We start from the raw sequence: 23,692 nt of genomic DNA on the forward strand, positions 1-23,692 counted from the left end.
GGGATTTGGTACTCCTGGTAAGACACAGTACATATACTAAATTTTACTTTATTTTTTTTGATGTGGACCATTTTTTAAGTCTTTATTGAATTTGTTACAATATTGCTTCTGTTTTATGTTTTGGTTTTTTGGCGGTGAGGCATGTGGGATCTTAGCTCCCTGACCAGGGATCGAACCCGCTCCCCATGCATTGGACAGCAAAGGTCTAACCACTGGACCGCCAGGGAAGTTCCTAAATTTTAATTAGTTATGTTTCTGAAAGCATGAATAGATCTGCAGTACACCCAAATCCACATACTAAAGAGACCTTTCAATTCTTTAATAAGTATACCCAAACGTGATAATTAAGCACAATGTAAATTGAGGTTTGGATTCTGCCTGCAGTCAAATTACTGCCAGGAAGGGCTGCATGGGTAATGTATGCAGAGCTATCAGAGTGGAACTCAGAAGCTGACTGTGAGGTCCAACTCTCTTACTTTATTTACATGCGCTTTTCCCCTCAGATTAAATCCAACTTCCCTCCCCTGGCCTCTTGTTACACTGTAGTCACCAACTTTATTTCTTCTGGTATAAAATTTTGTAGTTGCCTGGACTTAACACTGTAAATGTTATGTAGCAAAGTACTGGAAAATTCACCAAAGAGGATCACTAAAAAGGCATGTAGGAAAGAAATCTTGCTTTCCTAACTACCTACTGTAGGAGTGACTTGGAAGAGATCCAGAAGATTCTGTAGATTTCTCCCTTTCTCAAGCAAGTTTTTAGTAACCCCTACCTTTCCCCCACCAAAACATATGTACCCAATGTGCAAAAAGAAGGAATGTGTTAAAAAACAAAAACCAAATCAGATTCTACTTTCCCTTTGCAATGTTCAGCATATAAAGACACTTCTACCAGCTTTCTACCACTTTTCAGGTGGGCTACTTTCTCAGCTGAGTAGCTGGACATCAAAATGAGAAGAAGTCAACGTCAGGGAATATAAATAGCTGTGACCCAAAACAATACTGCAAAAGAGCCAATAGGAGAAGGGCTCCCCAAAATGCAGCAGGACTTAACGCCACATCTCCCTTCATAAGGGCCTCAGGGAAAACCATCATCTGGAGAGAGAAGAAGGACAGAAGCAACCAGGATTCACACAAGATTTCCAATCTTTTGTTAGAGGTGAATTTGTAAGTGTTGTCTAGGGTTTCTGAAACACACATGTATATTTTAAATCTCAGCTGGTATGGCCATGAAAAGGAAATTTTTTTCTAATGTAACTTAGGTATAGAGAAATGCCACCCCACAGAGTCAGTCTTTTCTCAGATATACACTGAAAACCACTCACCAAAACCAACGCTGACTTTTAAATTGCTTTACTCATTCATTATATTTAAGACAAAATCTGCCATCACGTGGTGAATCTAAATGTGAACCTCACTTTACACAAAGGTAAGCCTAGCATTGTGTTCCTATCACCATTCATTACATACAACCCAGTACTTTCACAGGACAATGGTTAATACATTGCAGATCGGTGGGCTCAATTAAATTGCATGGGGCACACAGATCACTTTCTAAATGTTTGCTGGACTTTATAGGATTGTTCTCAGGTGTTGGAAGTCATTAAGTTTATCAAGTTTCTGTAGCAGAATACACACTCACGCATTCTTTAGGCATCAGCAGCATTCACAAAATACAGGCCATCAGAAAGTTATGTAAGAAAAGCAGCCTCTCCTCTGAGGAATTAATTCAACCTGACAAGAATCCGGGAAATCGCATATCCTCCCTGAGGGGCTGGGTCACAGCAACTAGGTAAAGAAACAATGCAAAGAACACTGGGATACTAGGGCGGTTGACTGCTGAAAAGATGCAAGCAACGCCACCAGAGGCATCCTCAAGCATTCCTTCGCAAAGAGAGTGTGCGTGTTGTGTCTAATGAGCCCCTGCTGATCTGGGTAACGGTACCAGCTGAAACCACCACAGCTTGACACGAACGCCAGCATGTGGAACAGGAGACTGGGGGAAGTAGCATTAGGTGACACACTGCCTAGGGGTGCCGAAGCTGTCACCTCCCTAGGACTCGCGCACACCCGGGCGCTGCCACCTGCTTTCTACTTCCTCGGGGAGGGCTGGTGACGCGTGGGCCAGAGAAGCACCAGAGGAGGGATAATGAATCCGGGTTTTAAAGCTAGGGAGCCAGATAATGTCCCCAGGACCCGAACTCCCGGGGAGAGTCGCCCGGCCCCAGGGGTGGAAGCCTGAGAACTTGCAGGCAGCCGAGGCCAGGTCCAGGACACAAGTGGGAAGGGGACCGGTTGGAGGGCGGAGGTCGCCCACACCGCGACACCGGGACCGTGGGACTGCAGGCTGGGGGCGGGGCCGCGCGGAGCCAAACAGCCAGGGGCCGGGCCGGGCCGGGGAATCCCCCCCGGGCGAGGGCGGGCGCGGGCGGAGAGGGACACCCTGGCCGCTACCTGCTGCTGGATCTTCCCGTCCTCCGTGACGACCCAGTGCGTGGTGGCGAAGGCCCCTCGAGCTGCCACACTCAGCAAGGCGGAAAGGCTGAGGAACCAGCCTGGACTGGAGCACGGCGGCAGCTCGCACCGTCCGCGGACCCCTACTGCCGCCGCCATCTTGCCCCCCCTAGCCCGGGCGCTCACACCGGAAGCGGAAATGGACCCCCGCCGTTCGCCATCTTGGGGAGGTCGACGCTGGAGGAGGAGGAGGAGGAGGAGCCGAGGGGGAGCTGCCCGCTGACTACCGCCTTCCTCGGCCTCGGGCTCGGTTTAGGCGGTGGGGAAGCGCGGCCTCTGACGCTGGCCCAATTTGGCTTCAGGTCGGAGACCGCTTTCTCATTATTGTTTTCCTGTGCGCGATACGATCTCGGAGCGTGGGAACCAGAGGGAGAGAAAAGTAGTGTTCCAGTTGGAGCCTAAGCCAAAATGAGAGGGCTCAGAGTATATACATGCAACTCTTTGGTTTAAAAAAAAATTATTTTTATTTCTGATTGTGTCAAATGGTTGGAAAATAAAAGGTGTGCTTTCGAAACATCTAAGGGAAGGGATAGGTTCTCTTTTATTCTTAAAACCTCACAATAGGGGGAGCTTCAGAATTGGAAGTGTTGTTAGTCTAGGGCAGCGCCGTCCAGTAGAAACGTAACGCGAGCCGTGAACCACACACAAAAAAATGAAATAACATCTTATTTAACCTATTATATACAGTATATTATTAGTTCAGTGTGAAATCTATTAGATTATTATTAACATATCTAATTATTATTAGAAATTACTGAGATATTTATTTTTGTACCAAGTTTTCGAAATCCGTTTGCATTTTACGCTTATAGCTCATCTAAATTCGGACTAGCCAGATTTCAGGGGCTAAATAGCCACGTGTGGCTGGCTAGTGGCTACCTTACTGAACATCACAGGTCTAGATCTGGAGACCAGCAGCATTGGCATCACCTGGGAGCTTATTAAAAAAGCACATTCTTGGGCTTCCCTGGTGGCGCAGTGGTTGAGAATCCGCCTGCCGCCTCTGCAGGGGACACGGGTTCGCGCCCCAGTCCGGGAGGATCCTACATGCTGCGGAGCGGCTGGGCCCGTGAGCCACGGCCGCTGGGCCTGCGTGTCCGGAGCCTGTGCTCCGCAGCGGGAGAGGCCACAACAGTGAGAGGCCCGCGTACCGCAAAAAAAAAAAAAAAAAAAGCACATTCTTGGCTCTTCTGTCTCTTCCCATCAGATTCTACCTTTTAACTAGAGCCTCGGGTGACTGGTATGTCCATTAAAGTTTGAGAAGCACTTCCTTCTAGTGCATCAACACGCAGGCCAAGCGGACTAGCCTGGCTTCTAGGTTCTAGCTAGCTATGTCGTTTTAGGTGCGTCAGGGCTGCCTTCTAGCTATATGTGTCATTTTATGTTTAGATTCATTATGCTTTGGGGTTTTTTCTTTGGGAAAAGGAAGATGAGAATTATGCCTGACCACTTCCCTACTCAGGTGTATTGCAAGGAAACAAATAATTGCCAAGTGTTTAAACATCACTTCATGCTATGGAAGCCGTTACCACAGTACTGGCTTTTTATGTCTTCTTAGAGCAGCTTTTCTTAGGAGTACTGAAGTGATGAGCATTACTTTCATTAAAAATGTATGGCTTACCTGCTTTTTTTGCCTGATACTCTGCTAGACCCTGGGTATGAAAATCTGACCACTGAGCAATCTGGTGGGATATTGGCAAGGTAACAATTTACATATAGGATATTGGGGGTGTGTAAGGGCTCATGTGTAGAAGAGACAGACCAACCAAGTGAAAGTCTTAGAGCAAAGGTGCTGTTTTAGGCAGAATAAGCGCTAAGCATGAAAAGGTGAAATTGGTGGCAAATTGCAAAGGTTTCTTGTATGTTCTCAGCATCTTATTTTTAGGCATAGAAGTAAACCCTACTTGTGTATAAAGCTACTAAATAATGACAGTCACCATCATCTAACATTGGTTGAGTGTTTAATACATACTGGGCACTGTACACACATAGTTCTAATTAATCTTCACTAACTTACCAGGCGTAGGCTAGTTAAGTAATTTGGCCAAGATCATACAGCTAATAAGCAGCAGAACTCAGATTTGCATTCAGGTCTACCTAACTTTAGAGCCTGAGCATGGATGAAGGATGGTGAGGAGTTTGAAAGAAGCTCCGGCATCACCTCTTTTGGCCATCAGCAATTTCTTTGACATGCACAAGTTAACTTGCAAAGGGGTGGAATAGTAACTTCTATAGCTTTAACGTACCACCCACCTTCGTTTTCCTTAAATGATAACCCTTGTCCTTTGGGATCCTGTGTTAGTTTTCTGTTGCTATGTAACAAATTATCACAAAATTTAGCAGCTTAACATAGTTATTATCTCAGTTTCCATGGGTCAAGAGTCTGGCATGGCGTGTGTGGGTTCTCTGCTCAGTGTCTCACATGGCTTATACCAAGGTTGCAATCTCACCTGAGGCTCAGGAGCTTTTCCCAAATGCTTTCAAGTTTTTACAGAATTCAGTTCTTTGCTGTTATAGGACCGAGGTCCCAGTTTTCTTGCTGGCTACTGACTGTCCTCATTCTCAACTCCTAGGTCACCCACCATGCCTTGCCATGTGGCTTTCTCAGCACGGCAGATGTTTCTTCAAGGCAAGCAGGGAAATGTCTCCATCACTTATATCTCTGACTTCTTCCATCTCTGATCTCTAGGCCCAGATTTTAAGCATACATGTGATTAGATAAGGTCTACCTGGATAACCTCTCTTTTGAGTAGCCCCATATGAACTGATTAGTAACCTTAGTGACATCTGCAAAAATTCCCTTTGCCATATAACATAAAACTGAGGAATGATATCATATTCACGCATTTTCCCCACTTTCAAGGGAGAAGATTTTATGAGGGCAAGGATCATTGGGGAGTCATCTTAGAATCCTGCCTGCCACAGATCCTGACTGCCTAGTTCCACACCTCTAGTCTTACTGAACTATGTTTTAAGCATCACACAGTAACACTTACAAGTGCTCTTGCTCATCTTGTTCCTTGCCTAAAATCCCTCTCTTGCTCTTTTAAAATATATTATTTAAGGTATAGTTTAAATCCCAGATTGTAAAAAAAAATCTGTCAACTTCTATTTGCCTCCTCTGAATTCTGTAACACTAATAGGACAATTAATACCATGTTGCTTTGTGATATTACTTTGTACATTTTGAACAGCTAAACTCTTGAGTAGCTCTTTGTTTAACTAGTTAGACTGTTAGCATCTGAGGGCAGGAAGCATTTCCTATACTAATGTATTTTTATCTTCCATAAAGCTTCCATACTTAAGTGGTTAGTTTGTTTAGTATTTTATACCCCCAAAAGGTAGCTTTCCCATTTTATGTGAATAAAACAATGAAAACTTCTAATCCAAATAAAATTGTTGCTACCAATTTTCTACATCCAAATAGATCACCTGTTACCCTTCTTTTATTCTGTTGTTCTAAGACCTGATATTTTTTCCATTTTAAGTACATATTTTCTCTTCATGCTTACATAAAACCTGTAGAAATATAAGATGGTAGTTACCAAAATTGCTGATAATCTCTAAATTGTGATTCAATTCTTAGTTGAACAAATGATAGGAAAACCCATAACTGCATGTAATCTGGTCTTTCAGCATATTTTAGCACATAGGTCCTTTAATTTATCACTATCATTATAGATTTTTTTTGAAGTTGGGAATTGGACAATGATAAAATGATCTTTCTGGATTATTAATTTCCTCTCTTGGGCCACTTTATCTGAATGTTGTGAAGGATTTCTATACTGTTTATTTCTTAGAGAAAATACTTAAGATATAAATATTCCTGAGAGAGTTAACACCCTGGTTTAAATTCTGTTAAATGATTATCTTTTGCTTCATAGTAAACCAACGTAAATCTTTGTGGATTAAATTTTAAGCTTTAAACCATGATTTATTATATATTTTTTGGCTGGACTCAGCTGGTGGTTCTGCCCCTCCTGCTGTTAGCTGGGGTCACTCATAAGGCTTCATACAGCTGGGACCCTGGCTGGGTTTGGAACGTTCCCAAATGGCTTCACTCATGCCTAGTGCTTACCAGGAGTGGCTGAAATGGCTAGGGGTGGCTGGGCCTCTCTCTCTCAGTCCCAGTAGTTAGTTACAGAGGTTTCTTACGTGGTGGCTCAGGGCTCCAAAAGAGTGAAAGTAGAAGCTGTCAGGCTCCTTGAGGGCCAGGCCCAGAAAAGTGTCACTTCTGCATTCTGTTGATCAAAGAAAGTAACAAGGCTGGCCCAGATTTCAGGGGAAATGGAAACACTCATCTTGATAAGTGAAGCAGCATGTTTGATTGGGAATAGAAGGAATTATTGGCAGCCTGCTACATATAGTTAATTCCTTCAGTGATTTTGAACTGGTGGAGGTTGAAAGGGTGGATAGGGAGGGAGGCTGGTTATGGCAGGAGGGGCTATCCAGGTGTATCTCCCCAGAAGCCAGACACAAAGTGAAGAGGGTTTTCAAAGAAGAGACAGGGGATACCTAAATATTAATTTCATTAGAAATTATGAAACGTAGTAATTTCATTTAGAAATTGTTCGCCAGTAGTGTGGCAGTCTGAAGCATGAGGACTACTTTGGATGAGACCAAGTGTCAAATCAGCCCAGGATTCTAACTCACAGTGACACTAGGGCTGCTCTGAGGATGACATGATGGTCAGCCTCAAAAGACTTTTCCTGATACAGACTTACCAGCCATTAATTTATCCAAATCTTTGCAGCTGTTAATACATTTGGGGGCGACAGTTTCTATGGAGTAATTGTATTGTGACTGTTCAGTCTGTAAGTAGCTACAGGTCATACCCGCCCCACCCCCAGCTTTTACTCCCTCACATACACCCAACTTTCAGTATCCTGATTTTATGATTAAATCCAAGTTCATTCTATTCAAACCTTTTAGTGCGTTTGTGCTTTTTGATCTTATCCATCACTTTATAGCATACCAAGTTTTAGTTTTTCCTTCTAGAAATACCATTCCTTCATCTTTTATTTGCTCTTGTTTCCTATTCTTACGTATTTCTTGAAGAATACAGACTGGAACTGTATGTAGTAGTCTGTCTAGGCTTTGTCTCAGATCTTGTTTCTCTTATCAACTCTTTATGATGACCAGAATTTTACTTTCTTATTTGTGGCTATATTAGTTTTAAATGTACAACTTCTAGGAATAAATCTACAGTTTCTTAGGATTTTGATAAATTAGATTTCATTTGTTTTAGTTTCCATCACACTTGCTAGAATTAAATCCCACTTGCTGTTTTCTACCCATCAGAACTGATTTGAGTTCCTCCTATGGTTTCCAAAATGGGGAGGAAGGATAGTGAGCTGAAGGAGCACCCTGTACATGGTCCTGTGCCCAGCATGGGCGGAAAGGCTTCCCAGGGACAGTGAAATCTAGTGTGACCTGAAGAAGGAATGTTAGTCTGATGAATGGGAGAGGGAGAGTCAGGGAACAAAGATTTTCCAGACAGAGGAAACATGCCCCAGGATCAGAAAGAGCATGTCCCCTTTGAGTTACTGAAAGTAGTTCATCGAAGGTGAGTTTAGGAGTTCTGGGGTCGAGATTAGGAACCTAAGCACTTTGAGAACTCATTCTTTAGCACAGCCTGGTATTCTTAAAGCCAAGGGTTCTGCACGTTTTGTTGCCTCCATTTCAAATGCCTTTCCTTGAGATCTTCACTAGGCTGGCTCCAAATCATCATCCAGGATTCAGCTCAAGTGAATTCCTCAGAGACTTTTTCTAACCATTCTGTGAGCTCTTACAAATGATCACCTTAGAATGCTTCAGTGTCCTCATAACACTACTCTCTGAAATCAGCTTATTAATTAGCCTCTGCATAATAGAATGTAAACTCCATGAGAGTTTGCCTATCTTGTTTACCACTATATCCTCAGCATAAAACACTGCCTTCTACTTATTATTTATTGAAAGCTTACTATGTACTAAGCATTGTTTTAGATGTATGGGATTATCAATGAATAAAATGCAAAAATCCTTACCTTTGTGGCATTTTAGCCATGTTACATTCTACCAGGGGGAAACACTAAAAATATGGTAAATTATTGGGTTGGCCAAAAGGCTCGTCCATTTTTTTCCGTAAGATGGCTCTAGTAGCACTTGTCTTTAACTTCATTCGAAACAATTTTGTTAGATTGTATGTGACAGCTGTCATGTCAGCATTTAAAAAAAGACTTATCAAAATTGGTGAATTTTTGTGTAGCCATTTTAATATTGAAGTTGGAAGAAAAAAAGCAACATTTTTGGCATATCATGCTTTATTATGTCAATAAAGGAAAAAATGCAACCGAAACGCAAACAAAGATTCGTGCAGTGTATGGAGAAGGTGCTGTGACTGATTGAACGTGTCAAAAGTGGTTTGCGACGTTTCGTGCTGGAGATTTCTCGCTGGACGATGCTCCATGGTTAGGTAGACCAGTTACAGTTGATAGCGATCAAATCGAGACATTAATTGAGAACAATTAACGTTAAACCATGCAGGAGATAGCTGACATACTCAAAAAATCCAAATCAAGTGTTGAAAATCATTTGCACCAGCTTGGTTACGTGAATCGCTTTGATGTTTGGATTCCACATAAGCAAAACCTTCTGGACCGTATTTCCGCATGTGATTCTCTACTGAAACGTAATGAAAATGTTCCGTTTTTAAAACAAACTGTGATGGGCGATGAAAAGTGGATACTGTACAATAATGTGGAACGGAAGAGATCATGGGGCAAGCGAAATAAACCACCACCAACCACACCAAAGGCCGGTCTTCATCCAAAGGTGATGTGTATATGGTGGGATTGGGAGTCCTCTATTATGAGCTCCTTCTGGAAAACCAAGTGATTAATTCCAACAAGTACTGCTCCCAATTAGACCAACTGAAAGCAGCACCTGACAAAAAGCATCCAGAGCTAGTCAACAGAAAACGCATAAACTTCCATCAGGATAACATAAGTCTGCATGTTTCTTTGATGACCAGGCAAAAACTGTTACAGCTTGGCTGGGAAGTTCTGATTCGTCCGCTGTATTCACCAGCCATTGCACGTTCGGCTTTCCACTTATTTCGGTCTTTACAAAATTCTCTTAATGGAAAAAATTTCAATTCCCTGGAAGGCTGTATAAGGCACCTGGAACAATTCTTTGTTTCGAAAAGATAAAAAGTTTTGGGAATATGGAATTATGAAGTTGCCTGAAAAATGGCAGAAGGTAGTGGAATAAAAGGGTGAATACATTGTTCAATAAAGTTCTTGGTGAAAATGAAAAATGCCTTTTGTTTTTACTTAAAAACTGAAAGCAATTTTTGGCTAACCCAATATACAGTATAATTAGGATAGTATGTTAGAAGTTGGCAAATGCTCCAGAGAACATTGAGTAGGGTAAGTGGGTTCTGAAGTCTTGGCAGGGTAGAAAGGGGCATTGCGGTATTAAACAGGATTCTTGAGAAGGTGATCTTTGAGGAATCGAAGGGGTGGAGTCAGACAGGCAGATATGTGGCTAAAAGGAACAGCCAGTGCAGATTCTAAGGTAGGAGTGTGTCTTTGCCTAGCTGCATGAAGCTGACTGACTGGGGCAGAGCAGCAGCTGAGGTCAGAAACTTTTAAGCCATGGCAGTGTTTTTGATTTTTATTCTAAAACGAGGAGTCATTGAACAGCTTCAAGTAGAAGAGTGTATGTTTCTTTGCTGCTGTGTTTAGAACAGGCTATAGTCAAGTGTAATAGCTGGGAGATCAATCAGGAGGCTATTATGAAACTCCAGGCAAGAAAGGATGGACATAGACATTTGGCAGTCCTCAGCATGTAGATGGTATTACAGACATAGGACTGGATGTGATCACCAAGAGAATTTAGGTAACTTTTTCTGATCCATCCTTGGTGCTACTTCAGGAAAACAAATAAAGGCTGGGAGTCAAAATAAGAAGTTGCTTTACATAATAACTTGAGGGAAGAAATTATTTCATAATGATTTGGCAAGTATCTGATGTTTTGCTTTGACAGAAAGAACCAAATCCTTTTTTCAGAAGGGTATTAGCTTCTAAAAATAAATCCAAAAGGTTGAAAATGAAAGATAACTTGTAATACTGAACCCTTGAAAGCAGAGCAGTATTTTTTCCATCTTTATATTTTCATGGTCTAACACACTGTTTGGCACATGAGAAGCAATGAATAAATGTTTAATGAATATCCAGGAATCTGAAGTTATAATCGTAACACAAGACACAAAACAAAATTACAAAAGGAAATTTATTTCAAAAGCATAAGGGAACATTTACATTTGAACAAGGGGATATACAGGTGTCTTGCAAAAGAAAAAAAATTCGTGGCATGAAGTTTTTCGTTCAAAGTTTTGAAGCAGAAATAACCTAAGTTGTGCACTATTGCCTTAGGAAAGGGAAGGGGAACAATGAGGTGGTAAAGGAAGGAACACAGTCAACTTAATATCAAACTTTAGAAAGTAAAGTCACTTCTGCTCAGCTTTGAGTTTACAAATATTAAAAAGAAAAAGAGGAAAAATTACACTTAATGTTCAAATTTATATAACTGTCCCAAAACAGCATCTATACTTGAAATGGCTTTAGGCCACTGGCTGATCTGCCGTTGAGGTCCAGGCTACCTGGTCACAGTTTTCAAATGGAAATTCCATGTTCCTGTGTCTGCTCAGATTCCAAGGGAGCTTAGGTTCAGCTCACTGTCTTTTGGAATGTTTAGAGATTATTGCCACCACTCCATAGTCAAGCTGACCAACTTCTTTTGCTCACTCGTATCATTCTAGTCTTCAAAAAATATTTTCCCCATATACATGTGCAGTAATTCTAACAAAGGGGTTTTGCCTATACCCCCAGTATAGAGGTAACAGTAATGAAGACACCTGTATTGGAATCACAAACTATGCCTCAAAAAAAAGGTCAAACTACTAGAAAATGTCACTCAGGCATTGGATTTGAATAGCAAACTTGGGGAGGGAAGATTAACTGTGGAACAAAAATATATGAAACATTCAAATGCAGAGCAAAGGGCCTATGCTACTAAAAATGCCCATGACATTAAACACTCCACAAACCCCCCATCTGTTGTTTTAACCTAAAGACTCTATTGACTAACTTATACAATAATTTTGATTAATAACCTGAGAAGTTAAAATCTTGAAAGTGGCAAAAGCAAACTGAGAGAGCATCCCTTACTTACTGGTATACCATGTTACCAAGTCACTTTTTCTGGGCTGCCCTGGTTATCAAATCCCCAAATTCTAAATTATTCTATCTCATCCTGTAGAAACCTATATGTACATCAGATTCAATATTCTGGCTGTATTTCTCCAACAGGGATCTCCAAATTTATCTTTGAAAATGCAGCCTTTGTTTATTTTTAGTTTTAAATAACAATAATCATGTAAGTGCAACTGACTCAAAAGCCCTCACTGCTGGAAGGAAAACCTAGATAACAAGTTAATAATGGATTCAGCCTCAAAAGGATAATCACCGTGTCAAAGACTACCCGTTCCTGGAATTTTAAAAAATGACTTATGTTGTGTAGTCAAGTTTCGCAGCATGCATATATATATATATATACACACACACACACATACACAGATATATGCTCATGTATGTATGTATATTATACATACACATTTCTATGCAAATAGTAAGATCCCATATTCAAAAATTTATATCACAACATATGGAGAAGAGTTAAGTAAGCAGTGCAAAGCAACTTACTTCCTCCTAAAAATGTAATGTCATTTCTACATTTTAAGAAAGCTGGTAAGTATTTTGCTTTACTGACAGAAGCCAGGAATGCTGCACCATTGCCTAGCGGCTTTATTAAATAACAATGAAAATAAAATGTTAAGACTGACCATTACTCTTCTCCATATGTTGGCTGGGGGCAAGACAGAGAGGACAGGAAAGTCAGTAACCTTTCAGAACTGATGATCTTTACCAGTTATCAGAACTAGACTGAATTTTATTACATTTTAGATTTGAATAGCTCTCAATAACAAATTATCAAGATGTTTAAAAGATTCACAATATGAAGTCTGAATAATGGTGATATTGCAAAAACAAGTCAAGATTGCAGACAAAGCATCCAAAAATATCGCTGTGGTTTTACCTTGGACACAACCATGGTCTATTACAAAAGTAGATCATACATACAAAGGTATAAAGAACATTAAGTTTTTAGCTGAAGGCAGCAGTCTTTTTAAAGGGACATCCCCGGCAATCCAATGAGTAGAGTAGTAGAATTTAAGTATATTAAGCTCAAGACAATGCTGAAGACTGTGACTTCTCATTCAGTAGAGTCTTCCCCGACTACGATTTCCTCGTGCTCCCCAACCTCGGCCACCTCTACTTCCCCTGAAGGCTCCTCTCTGCTCTACGAAAAAGCGAACAAGGGTTTAGGTCTTGTTCAGGACTTCACGGGACAGCACACACAGAAGTAATGTAGCTCGCAGCTCTGAATGCAGCAGTAGGCTCTATACAAACAGCATCGGTATTCTGCTAGTCCATCTACAAATTCAGTCTTCACATAAAACCAGGGCATCATATACGCCAAAGCACATATCGCAAGGTGCCTACATTCACAGTAGGTACTCAATTAAATGTATCCCATTAATAAAGATATTTCAAGGTGACAATGTTATAACTACATTGTTAGTTCTTTATTTTGGGGTCTATCACTACCAAAGATAATTAACACAACTAGAAAAATTTCTATACTTAATATGGAATTAAAGCCACTGGCCTTCAAAAGTTAGTGCCATATATGTAAAATATCTTAGACTATCAATGATCAATTCTGAAAAATCAGGCTAGAATGAAAAATGTACCTTTCAAATGCAACAAACAGGCAATTTGTTTTGCTCACCATATTTCAAAATAATGTTGATACAAATTCCGACGGCCTTCCTCACTGCTTTTTCAGCTATGTATGAGCTGCTCAGAGTGCTGCCAAAAAGGTGATATGTATATATTACAGTGTTTGGGTTACTGATGTAAATTAAGGATATCTTTTGCTGAAAAATCAAGTTACTTGTGTCATATGGTAGATTGAGTCCTTGATTTATTGGTCAGTCTGTTTTACAGCTCCAGAGAAATATTCCTCAAAGGAGTCTTTCCAGTGAAGAAAACTGATTGACGTTATCAGCAAGGCAGGACTTTTCATCATGTATAAGTTAGTCTCAAACTTCTAATTCTGGAGATAGAATCTCCTCATTGGAACTTTTCAAACTTCCTCATTGCAGCAATCTTGTTAGGAGCAATAAAAAGAATCTGGTGTTGCCATTTTTGATCCATAATACTGGAGGCTTGAAAAATTCCTATCAGGTCAGTGTTGCAATCCATTTTTTGCCATTATGGCTAGAAATATAGTTACTGTATTTGGGTGATGTTTTGATTTCTTCTTTTTTTTTTTTCCCTCCAGAAACTCTTGAGTTAGAAAACTAACTAGACCTTTCCCCAGCTTAGCCAACATTTACCTGTGTAACAGAACAGAATCTGATTCAAAGTCACCTCTCATGTCATGACACATTTTTCTAAGTTGATTGGTATGCAAACTGTTTAAACGAAACCATCGTGAGCCAACACGTTCAGAAAATCAGAGGTCGTCTGTGGGTAAGATACTCCCAGTGATAGATGCAATGACTGTGGTGCATTCTGGGAGCATAGCAACCTTAATACAGCAACTTCTTGATGCTGTAACTCCTGCATTTTTGACTGTTTAAGACTTGGCTTTACCCATGCAGATGTCTGCATATTTTCCCCCTATCATACTCATTATATAACCTTCATTTCTCAGTTTACATCGACACACTTAACAAATCAACACCCCCATAGCTATCATTATTAGCTATAAGCTAACAGACTACTAAAATCTACCCTTTCAATTGTTTTTCAATCAATTTTAATATGAAGAACTCAGTTACCCTCAATTGTTCAGTATATCTAATAAGTATATTAAAAACATAGTATGAAGGTATTATTTGCTGTGATTATCTTTTCTATATTGGCTATTTCTTTCTGATCTGCAACCGAGGCAGCCATTTCTACAGTACAGGGAGTCACCAAAATTTCTTTTTTCTTCATCCTGAGGGACTATTCTGCACTTTAATGATCTTTTCAATGGTTTCAAGCTTACTAACACTGCTTACAGTTAAAATTATACTTTAAAAATTATTTTTATATTCTAAAAAGGTAAAAGTTGAAGGATACAAGTCACAAAACGTAGAATTAGTACTTGTGGGTTACCAGGGAACTCTGTTCCGCATGAAGGAAAACTAAACATGGGTATATGTTTGCAAATAATTTGACTGAAAATGCACCAGGAAGCTGAACTAAGTTATGGGAACAAATGCCATTTGATAAAGCAAATAACAGAGACATTGGTTAGTAAAGTGATAAACTTGGATAAGGAAAGAAGTCTAAGTATGCCTACATGGACTCAAAGAACAATCACAAATTCTGGCTCCTTCTCTGTAGTGAACAAGTTCAGGCCCATGACACTGGCACAATCTATTTTCTTTGCAGTAGACTTGTTCACTGTAATAAGAGCGATATTAGTATTACCTGGTTCCCTATAACACAAAAGGAGTAAATTTCCCAACCCTTCAGTGTGTATGACTCTTCAAAAACAAAACAAAAAACCCCCCATGCAACCAAGTCTTCCTTGGGAAAATAAAATTGAGCTTGGCTGATATAGAGAAGTGGAATTATGATGTTTTTGCCAAATGTGGGTAATAAAATCTATGTATTAAAGACTCAAGAACACAAAACATTTTTTCCCTCCAACTTTGAGACAACTCTGACATCCCAGGAAAAAAAATCCAACAGTTTCTCCTTCTTCCTGACCCACTGTCAGTTCCCTAAGGAAAGGACATAAAAAAGGTAGAAAAAATTTGAGGTAGATTGGTCCACCAATTCTCATCTATAGTACCAAGAACAGTTTTCAACCGAATGGGTGAAAGAAATCCAGGGAAACTCTCTGAATTGTTACTATGAGAATACTTACAATCTGACACATTCAACTCCCCAAAATAAAAGTACTAGCAGAAATTTTGTTCCTACTTTCCAATAAGAACAATCAGAGTTTAGTTTGCTTTGTAATTCAATTTATGACAAGCACTCCAATTACAAGGTTCACCCCTATAGGAATATTAAAGTACAAGAATACCAGACACAAAAGACAACAGTTTTGTCTGTTCTGCCATTCTGTTACTTTGACGACTATGGAACAACTCAGGTTGTGACTCCTGGATTTTTTTTTTTCTTGGCTGCACTGTGCAGCTTGTGGGATCTTAGTTCCCTGACCAGGGATCGAACCCCCCGGCAGTGAAAGTGTGGAATCCTAACCACTGGACTGCCAGGGAATTCCCTGGATATTTGTCCTGAGTAAAACTGCTTATTTTTTTCACATTGATAATTTTTTAAAAATCACATACAACCTAAGGCTTTGCATTTTCCACATCTCTTTTCCACATGCATCACATCATCTGATTCTCCCTATCAGGCAGGTAATGAATTTCACAGGGCAAAATGCTTACGGAAATTCAGAGTAACTGACTTGCTTAAGTGAAAATAAATACAATTTAATTCTCTACGTATTGCCATACCTCTTGATTACTTTCATCTATATCAAATGAAGATAGTATCTGAGAGAACAGTTGATTTTAAGAATGGTTTTGATAAACACCACATTAAATCATACAAATGACAGAGGACAATATTTCGTGCAATGAAGTAACAGCATCGTTTCCATTTAAAAAATGCTTTTGCAAATATTTTTTGAAGTTTTTAAGCTCTATGTTATCCCTTTATTTCAGGTAGGAAAAGAAGCTAAGAGATGCACATTTACTTATTATTATGTAAGTAAAAGAGTTCAGTGATCTTTTCTACACTAAAGTTGCCTCAAAGAGTCTGACTGGAGTAGAAGGGTTCATTTCACAATCTAAAATTGCCTTTCTATAATCTGTTTGCTCAGATATTAGAGGAATTTAGCTATCGTAGGAGGAATTTACTTAACGTCACAATCATCTCACCCTGGAAACAATTATAGAGAGCATATTCTTCAGAATGTACTTTTTTGGGAATAATTACTGCAGAATCAATTCTGCTTGGTAACCAAAACCAATCACAAGTATGTTTGGTTTTGAATATTAAACTTGGTCTTCTTAAGCAAGATTAAGAATCTGAGTCAGTGAAATTTTTGTCCATTTTTGTTTATAAGCCAGTGAGACAAACTTCACTTCTGATTCAACAGTCCTGGGAGAGACTGGACTAGTGGGAAGCTCTCCTTGCACTAATGTCTAAAGTTGAAAGGAGGACTGCACTCTGGGTAGTGGGGGAGACTGCAACAGGACACATCTTCTTTGCTAGATGATGCTTTAACATCTCACTCTACCTTCTAGAACTTCTCCTTTTGAAGTAGTGCAGAAGATGGGAGGACAAGCAGTAGGCTGACTAAGGCCAAGAAGGATCATTAATACCACATCTGCCAAGAATGGAAGCTATATACATTCTTGAGGGAGAATGCACAAAATGTCTTGCCTTGAAGCTAAAACAGGGAAAACCAGGAATAGATGGTTCATGCCATCTTCCTTCCTTTTTTTTTCTGTTGGCTCCTCTGAATACAAGAGGCACATTTTTCAGGTTCTCAGTGTTACATGCTCAATTCAGTGAGCCCACAAGGGTGAGTCAGAAAGGAATGGGTTAAGTTGTTTCCCCAACAGTTCAGGTTCCCCAAACTAACTCGAAAAGTCACCTGAAAGAACTATGATAGTCTATTTAATTAGTAATTAAAATCAAGTACAACACAATTTCTGCCTAATCTCTCATATTGCTTGTACCCAAACGGAAACGCTCACCATAATTAAAGTTGCCCAAATTGCTGCTATATTTCCCACTAGGAGGATTATAAATCTGCCTGGCATCCCTTTTTGGTCCTGCTGAAGATTTCTTGGGTGGTGAGCCTGAAGTTGTATCTTCATTGGCTCTCTTTTGCCTATAATGGTAGGAAGAACAGCAATTAAAAAAAATTCTTTTATACCAGAGGCTATCAATATATTTATTATATCTGTTACAAAAGACATCCAAAAGATGACAGTCACATCAGAAAAAAGGAAATAACATTCTGATGTCATCAAATTAACTGTGCTTTAGTTATGCAGACATTGTCAGAGGGGCATTTACAAGGCTTTACAACAATCTGAAATATGTAGCTTCACAGATTATACACAAGTGACTCATTTTATAAAACTTGTCAGGAAAGTCTTATTAAGTTACAGCAATACGGACAAAAGCTTGAAAATTCCAGAGTTGTATTCTACCAGTTTATTTTATAAATACTAGATTAGATTTTATATTTTAAGGCATGCTTTTAATAATCATAGTTTAACATCTTATTAAGAATCGTTTAACTAATAACGTACCATTTTGTACAGGAAATGTAAAATCTGAATTCAGATTTTTTTCGTATTTGTAAATCAAATATTAGAACACTTTAATCCCTTTAAATATGTTTCTTACCCAATTTCAACCTTCTGTACAGGTTTCCAGGATAATGTTACTGTGCTCTTATAAGAAGGAGGAATGTGGAAGAGATCCTGAAGAGAAAAAATTAGAGATTTCTAATGTGTTTGGTGGTGCGGGGAGTGGTGGTAAGGGTAGGAAACAGGGAGACACATTTTAATTTTTGGACGGGAAACTAATTTATCCTTCTTGCTTTTGTGCTGATGACTAAAATAATAACCTAAAAAATAAACTGCAAGAGAAAAGTAAACAAGGACAATTTTGTTTACAAATTACATCTACTACTTCAATGTTATTTTGCACACATCACTTAAGAAACTGCAGCTAACTTTTTTCAAATGTCATTTCAAGTTATAGGACAAAAATATCAATATTTATCAACTTTAATCAAATCCACAAGTAGTTTCTTTTGCACAGGAGCAGTCACTGACGTGCTTTAAGGAAGATACAATGGTGCACTCTACATTTGCTTTTGCAGGTTTTTAAGTGGTTCAAAACTAGAACAAAACTAAAGGTCTGGCTAATCATGTTTTTCTTCCCCTCAAATATCTATATATTACCAATAAGGAAAAAACCCACAAGATTTAAGTACTAAATTATTAATATAAGGTAATGCAAATATTTGCTGAATTTAAATGTTAACATAATCTAGAACTGAAATAATCTAACCTCATAATACCCTCAAAACTATGAATGAATTTCTAAATATATTTATTCTTGGTATTTTACCTAACATTTCTTACCAGTTTTACTCTAATTTTTATATACAGGCAAAATCTGATAAAAGTAAACTAAGTTTCTTTCACAGTTAAAATGAATATGTGAATAAAAATCACCTCCTACTATATAAAACTTAAGTCCAGGGTACCAGATAAATGCAGGGAATTAGCCAATATAAAGTCCTTTGAAACAAAAATGCTTGAGGTTTCTAGCTGGAGTGATTTAGCATATAATAATGTTATTTATTAAGAAAGTGTCAACAGGAAGAAGAAGGGGGAAGTCTTCAATTTTAAACATGTTAAATCTCAGGTGACAATGGGAAACTGGAGTATAGTTTGTGGATTCACTGAAATAGAAGTGAAGGTAAATTTTGGAATTAGATGCGTCTGGTTAGGTAGGAACTAAAGATGGCAAGCAGATGCCATGGATGGACCAAAGCACACCAGTTTTTCTTGTGATTTCCCTAAAACAAAGAATTATGTCATATTAAAAAAATATTTCAGAATTTTTTGGTCAGGTACCCTACACATTGGTTGCTGACCCTATTCATCATTCTTCCCCATGCAACTTCCTACTGCAGTCATCTTCAAATCACTATGGTTTCCTGAACAGGAAACTGTCTCATCTCCATGTGTTGGGTCATAGTATTTGCTAAGTTTAAAATGTTCTTAACATCATAGTATATCTTCAACTTTGACTTATAGCATCAGTTCAAATAAAGTCAAATCTCACATTTTAATGTATTAATCCACCATTTGAAATTATTTATATTTAAGATTTGAAATAAATGGTGGCTATGATAAAAATTTTCTTTGAGATGTGAGTCAGTATTCTTACCTCTTCTGTTGTTAATGCCTTTTCACTTTTCCTGTTGGCAATGATACTCATCCCTCAATGTCTCACTGTTTTCTCTGAAAAGCTTCCCTTTCTCTTCTGATAAAAAGTAAGTATTCCATGGGATTTTTACCAGATTAGTTTTAAGGCATATCACTAGCCCTGATTTTGTTGCTGTTAAGCTTTGTGCTGTAAGTGTTACAAATATTTCTTTCTCCCATCTGGCTACAATACTATCAACTTATAACAGTACTGTTAACTTACAGTATCAAATGATGGCTACTTTGTTGTGATTCCTTTTTTGTTCTCTCAGGTCATTAGTTTTTTGTTTAGGCTAACAGATACTTGGGGAGGGTAAACAGAACTGAAGGATATTTATGGCTTAATGGTAAGTATAGAAAACTCTCAATTTATTACATAGACAAGTTAACAGAAAAGACCACAGGACAACATTTCATGTGCCACATAAGACTGTTCATTCTTAGTGTAAGCAAAGCAGGGTATTATTGGTCATTCAAAAGGACCCGATAGTATTAAGACTACAAGAACTTAAGTCAGTGAAATTTCTGAGTCTAAATGTATCTGCTCCAATGCTCTGGGTCAGAAAAACTCTGCATGCCTCCCTTTCTTTGCAGTATCTTCTGCAATAACTTTTAAATAAATAAAACAATGTATTATTCTATAATAGCTACAAAAACATCACTCGGTGTTATAAAAGGCATAAAGCTTTAAAAGGCCAAACGTCTGGAATGTAATGGCATCTCTCCTTAACCAGTACCATTGCAGACATAAAGACATACGGAAAACCTCTCGCACTAACTTTCTAGCTGGCTGGGATGACTTGATAAGAAAGGAAGACTTACCTTGATTAAAACATTGATATTATTTGTTATTTTCAATGCAACAACTTTAATCTTGTTCTGCAAAAGGAAAACAAAATTAAATTAAAATGCCAATAACTTTCATGATGTATATTTCATTCCCGTATAGAACTTGAATAATTCCACTTCTCTTTCAGAATCATTTCTACAGTTAGAGAATTCCTTGGTTTATATTTACTGATAATGCTCAATCCTATTTCTTGACTCTAAAACAAGTGTAGAGATGGCAAAGAAAGCAAATAATCTTTATCTTCCCTTGACAGGTTAGAAGTGTTATATCTACAATTTACTTGAAAAACGAGTAGGGGACAGATCATGGGCACATAGCAGTTGTTTTAAAAAAATATCAGTTTATGTTACAGGAAGACACAATGAAAACTTAAAATATTTCATTAGGACCAAAATGAAGATTGATCAAAATAGATGAGATCAGAGAAAACCAAAAATCCCAACATAAACACATATAGTTTGGTATAGAATTGGCAGTTTAATATTTTTTTCTAATGTAAACTAATATTTGGGCTTCAAAAAGGTGAAATTAAAAATATCACAATTGCTAATCAAATATTTAAACAAAATATGCTGCTAATGAGACCCTAGTGAAAGACTGGTATGCATCAACATTTGATAACATTGTTCACAAACACTGGAAACATTCAAGACATTTCAACAATGATAAAGTTATCTATATAACTTAGCATATAACTAAATATGTAGTCTTCTAACATTGTATCTTCAACTTAGAGTTGTATCATCCTTCAAATAAAGTCGAATGTTACATTTCAATATATGAATTCAGTCTGAATTTGTAATAAATGGTGGCTATTATAAAAATTTCCCAACAAGATGTAACTGAGTATTCTTACCTCTTCTGTTTTTAAGGCCTCGCCTGTTTTACCCTGGAGAGCCAAGCGAAGTTGTCTGATATACACCTGCAGGCCCCGTGCAAAGTACTGCAGCCTAAATGAAGAAGTATTTGCTAATTAAGAAATCATCACTTCAACTTTGCTTTTATACCTCAACTGTGTTTTTAAATTCAAAGAATACTATAGCTAAATGGCCTTTACCAATAAAGAGTAAATTTTGAGGGGAACTTTCTTTTAATTATCAATGTATGATCATAAGAGATACACAAATAAGTAAAATAAAAGCAGTTTTTCTTCGTCAAAAATTGGAATAGATCCACACTCAACCTGGCAAGGGAAACACTTCTGGCACTGTGCTAAGGAAGCTTGTTATATTAACCTGCAAGGTATGTGTCTAAATTAGAAACAACCAGGAGCCAGGGACTAGAATCAGGTGGCCTGGGTTCTTCTCTTCCACTAGCCAAATGAAGGTCAAGTGACACAGACAAGTCACTTAATCTCTATGTTTACCTGCTAAGGAGGGACAGTGTTTGACCCATTTGCACCTAAGGGTCCAGTTTAAAAATAAAACAAAACTGCAGATTTTGTGAAGGATGTTGAGTAATCTCTTTTTCAAATTTGTTCCCAGTTAATATGTGAAGAAAGGTGGTACCGTAACTCCATCCTGCCGACTTCTAGGAACTCTACTTAACAACGTGGCATCGCTGTTTTTTTCACTTTCAGAGTAATTTCCTAAGATGCCTGCTTCTGGTCAAACGTTTCACCAAGTATTAAACCTCTGCCTTACCAAAGCATAGAGGACAATAACAGATGATACAGTGGCCAAGCATCTCAAAACTTAAGATGTGAATTTGTTCATGCAATGATTTAATACAAAGTATCTTCAGGAAAATGACTTATATTGATTTCTCCAGTGCTGCTCCTCCAGCTGCACTGTAAGATATTAATAACACTATAAGATAGTAATAGCAGATACAGTTTACTGAATACCCACTATGTGCCAGGCATTGTGCTTAAAGCTTTTCATCCATTGTCTCATTTAATTCTCACAACTCTATAAGGCAGGTACTATTATCAATAAATTTAACAGCTGAGGACAATTTGGGGTGTTAGAGAGGTTAGGGAACCTGCCCAAGATCATGAAGCAAGTAGGGAGAGCCAGAGTCCATTTTTGAGAAAGGTCATCTTCTCCCATGCATTTGCTATGCCACAATAGTTGTATGTTTATATACACTCCTGTTTTGTAGATCTTCCATTCTTTTGCACTGCAGTAAGGCAGGGTGGGGAAAAAGCTCTTATAAAATGAAAACAAAATCTAGGGAGCTTCAAGATAGCTTTCACCTTTGTCAAAGACTGGCCACTTCAACCATACATCACCTTATTTTGAAATCTTTGAGCTTTTCTGCATTCAGCTTGGCTGTTAAGAAATCTGGAAGTTTTCGGCCCAACTGGTGAAAGCTATACAACAAACATTCCACATAACTGAACTGCAGCTTGGGTTCTTCATTACCAGCGTTCTCCCCGTTTTCCGCTTCTTCTGGAGGGAGAGGCATATACTCCTAAGAGATGAAAATAGAGAGATGTATGCAATCTGCTCTAGACACTCTAATTATAAGCATATACTCACGTAATTATAAGGCACGCTTTGAAGACATGAAGCATTAAAAACTGCCAAGATCAGAAATTTAAGTAAGATATCCCTTTTACATATTGGATCAATAACCCAGCCTGTCAACATTCCATATTAACCTATAGTATAGCTGCTACTACTACTACCACTACTAATGACAGTGAAAGTGACTAATATTTATTAGGTACTAGGCAGATGAACAAACTGAAGTTCTGAGAGCTTAGGTAAGTTTCCCAAAGTTAATAAGCTGAAGAGACAGGATTCAACCTGGGTTTGACATCAAAAGCTGATGTTCTTAAAAGAGTATGGAGGTTCCTTAAAAAACTAAAAATAGAGTTACCATATGATCCAACAATCCCACTCCTGGGCATATATCCAAAGAAAAATCTAATTCAAAAACATACATGCACCCCAATGTTCACAGCAGCACTATTTACAATAGCCAAGATATGGAAGCAACCTTAATGTCCATCAACAGATGAATGGGCAAAGATGTGGTATATATATATATGTACACACACACACATACACACAAACACAATGGAATACGACTCAGCCATAAAAATGGATGCAATAATGCCATTTGCAGCAACATGGATGGACCTAGAGATGATCATACCACATGAAGTATGTCAGACAGAAAAACAAATTATCTTATGTCACTTATATGTGGAATCTAAAATATGATACAAAT

The 23,692-nt window shown here is 38.4% G+C and overlaps 2 protein-coding genes across 4 annotated transcripts in view; both read right to left on the reverse strand.

Moving 5' to 3' along the window:
• TTC17 (tetratricopeptide repeat domain 17) overlaps nt 1–2,708 on the reverse strand; it is a 154,170-nt gene extending 151,462 nt beyond the window's left edge. For both annotated transcript variants that reach the window (XM_079929426.1, XM_079929425.1), the window contains exon 1: nt 2,454–2,708. In XM_079929426.1, the coding sequence (XP_079785552.1) occupies nt 2,454–2,612 (159 nt within the window). In that variant the 5' untranslated portion in view covers nt 2,613–2,708. The remainder of the gene's footprint in view (nt 1–2,453) is intronic.
• Nucleotides 2,709–10,776: 8,068 nt separating this feature from the next.
• Nucleotides 10,777–23,692, reverse strand: part of API5 (apoptosis inhibitor 5) — a 37,103-nt gene continuing 24,187 nt past the window's right edge. Inside the window, exons 9-14 of one of the 2 annotated variants that reach the window (XM_079930090.1) lie at nt 22,746–22,927; nt 21,369–21,462; nt 20,485–20,541; nt 18,065–18,141; nt 17,404–17,540; nt 10,777–12,915 (exon numbers count right to left, since the gene is read on the reverse strand). In XM_079930090.1, the coding sequence (XP_079786216.1) occupies nt 12,893–12,915; nt 17,404–17,540; nt 18,065–18,141; nt 20,485–20,541; nt 21,369–21,462; nt 22,746–22,927 (570 nt within the window). In that variant the 3' untranslated portion in view covers nt 10,777–12,892. Of the gene's footprint in view, nt 12,921–17,403; nt 17,541–18,064; nt 18,142–20,484; nt 20,542–21,368; nt 21,463–22,745; nt 22,928–23,692 lie in introns of both variants that reach the window. The other variant, XM_079930089.1, reaches the window with a different exon arrangement.

Source organism: Stenella coeruleoalba (assembly GCF_951394435.1).
Source record: "Stenella coeruleoalba genome assembly, chromosome: 8".
Taxonomy (NCBI): domain Eukaryota; kingdom Metazoa; phylum Chordata; class Mammalia; order Artiodactyla; family Delphinidae; genus Stenella; species Stenella coeruleoalba.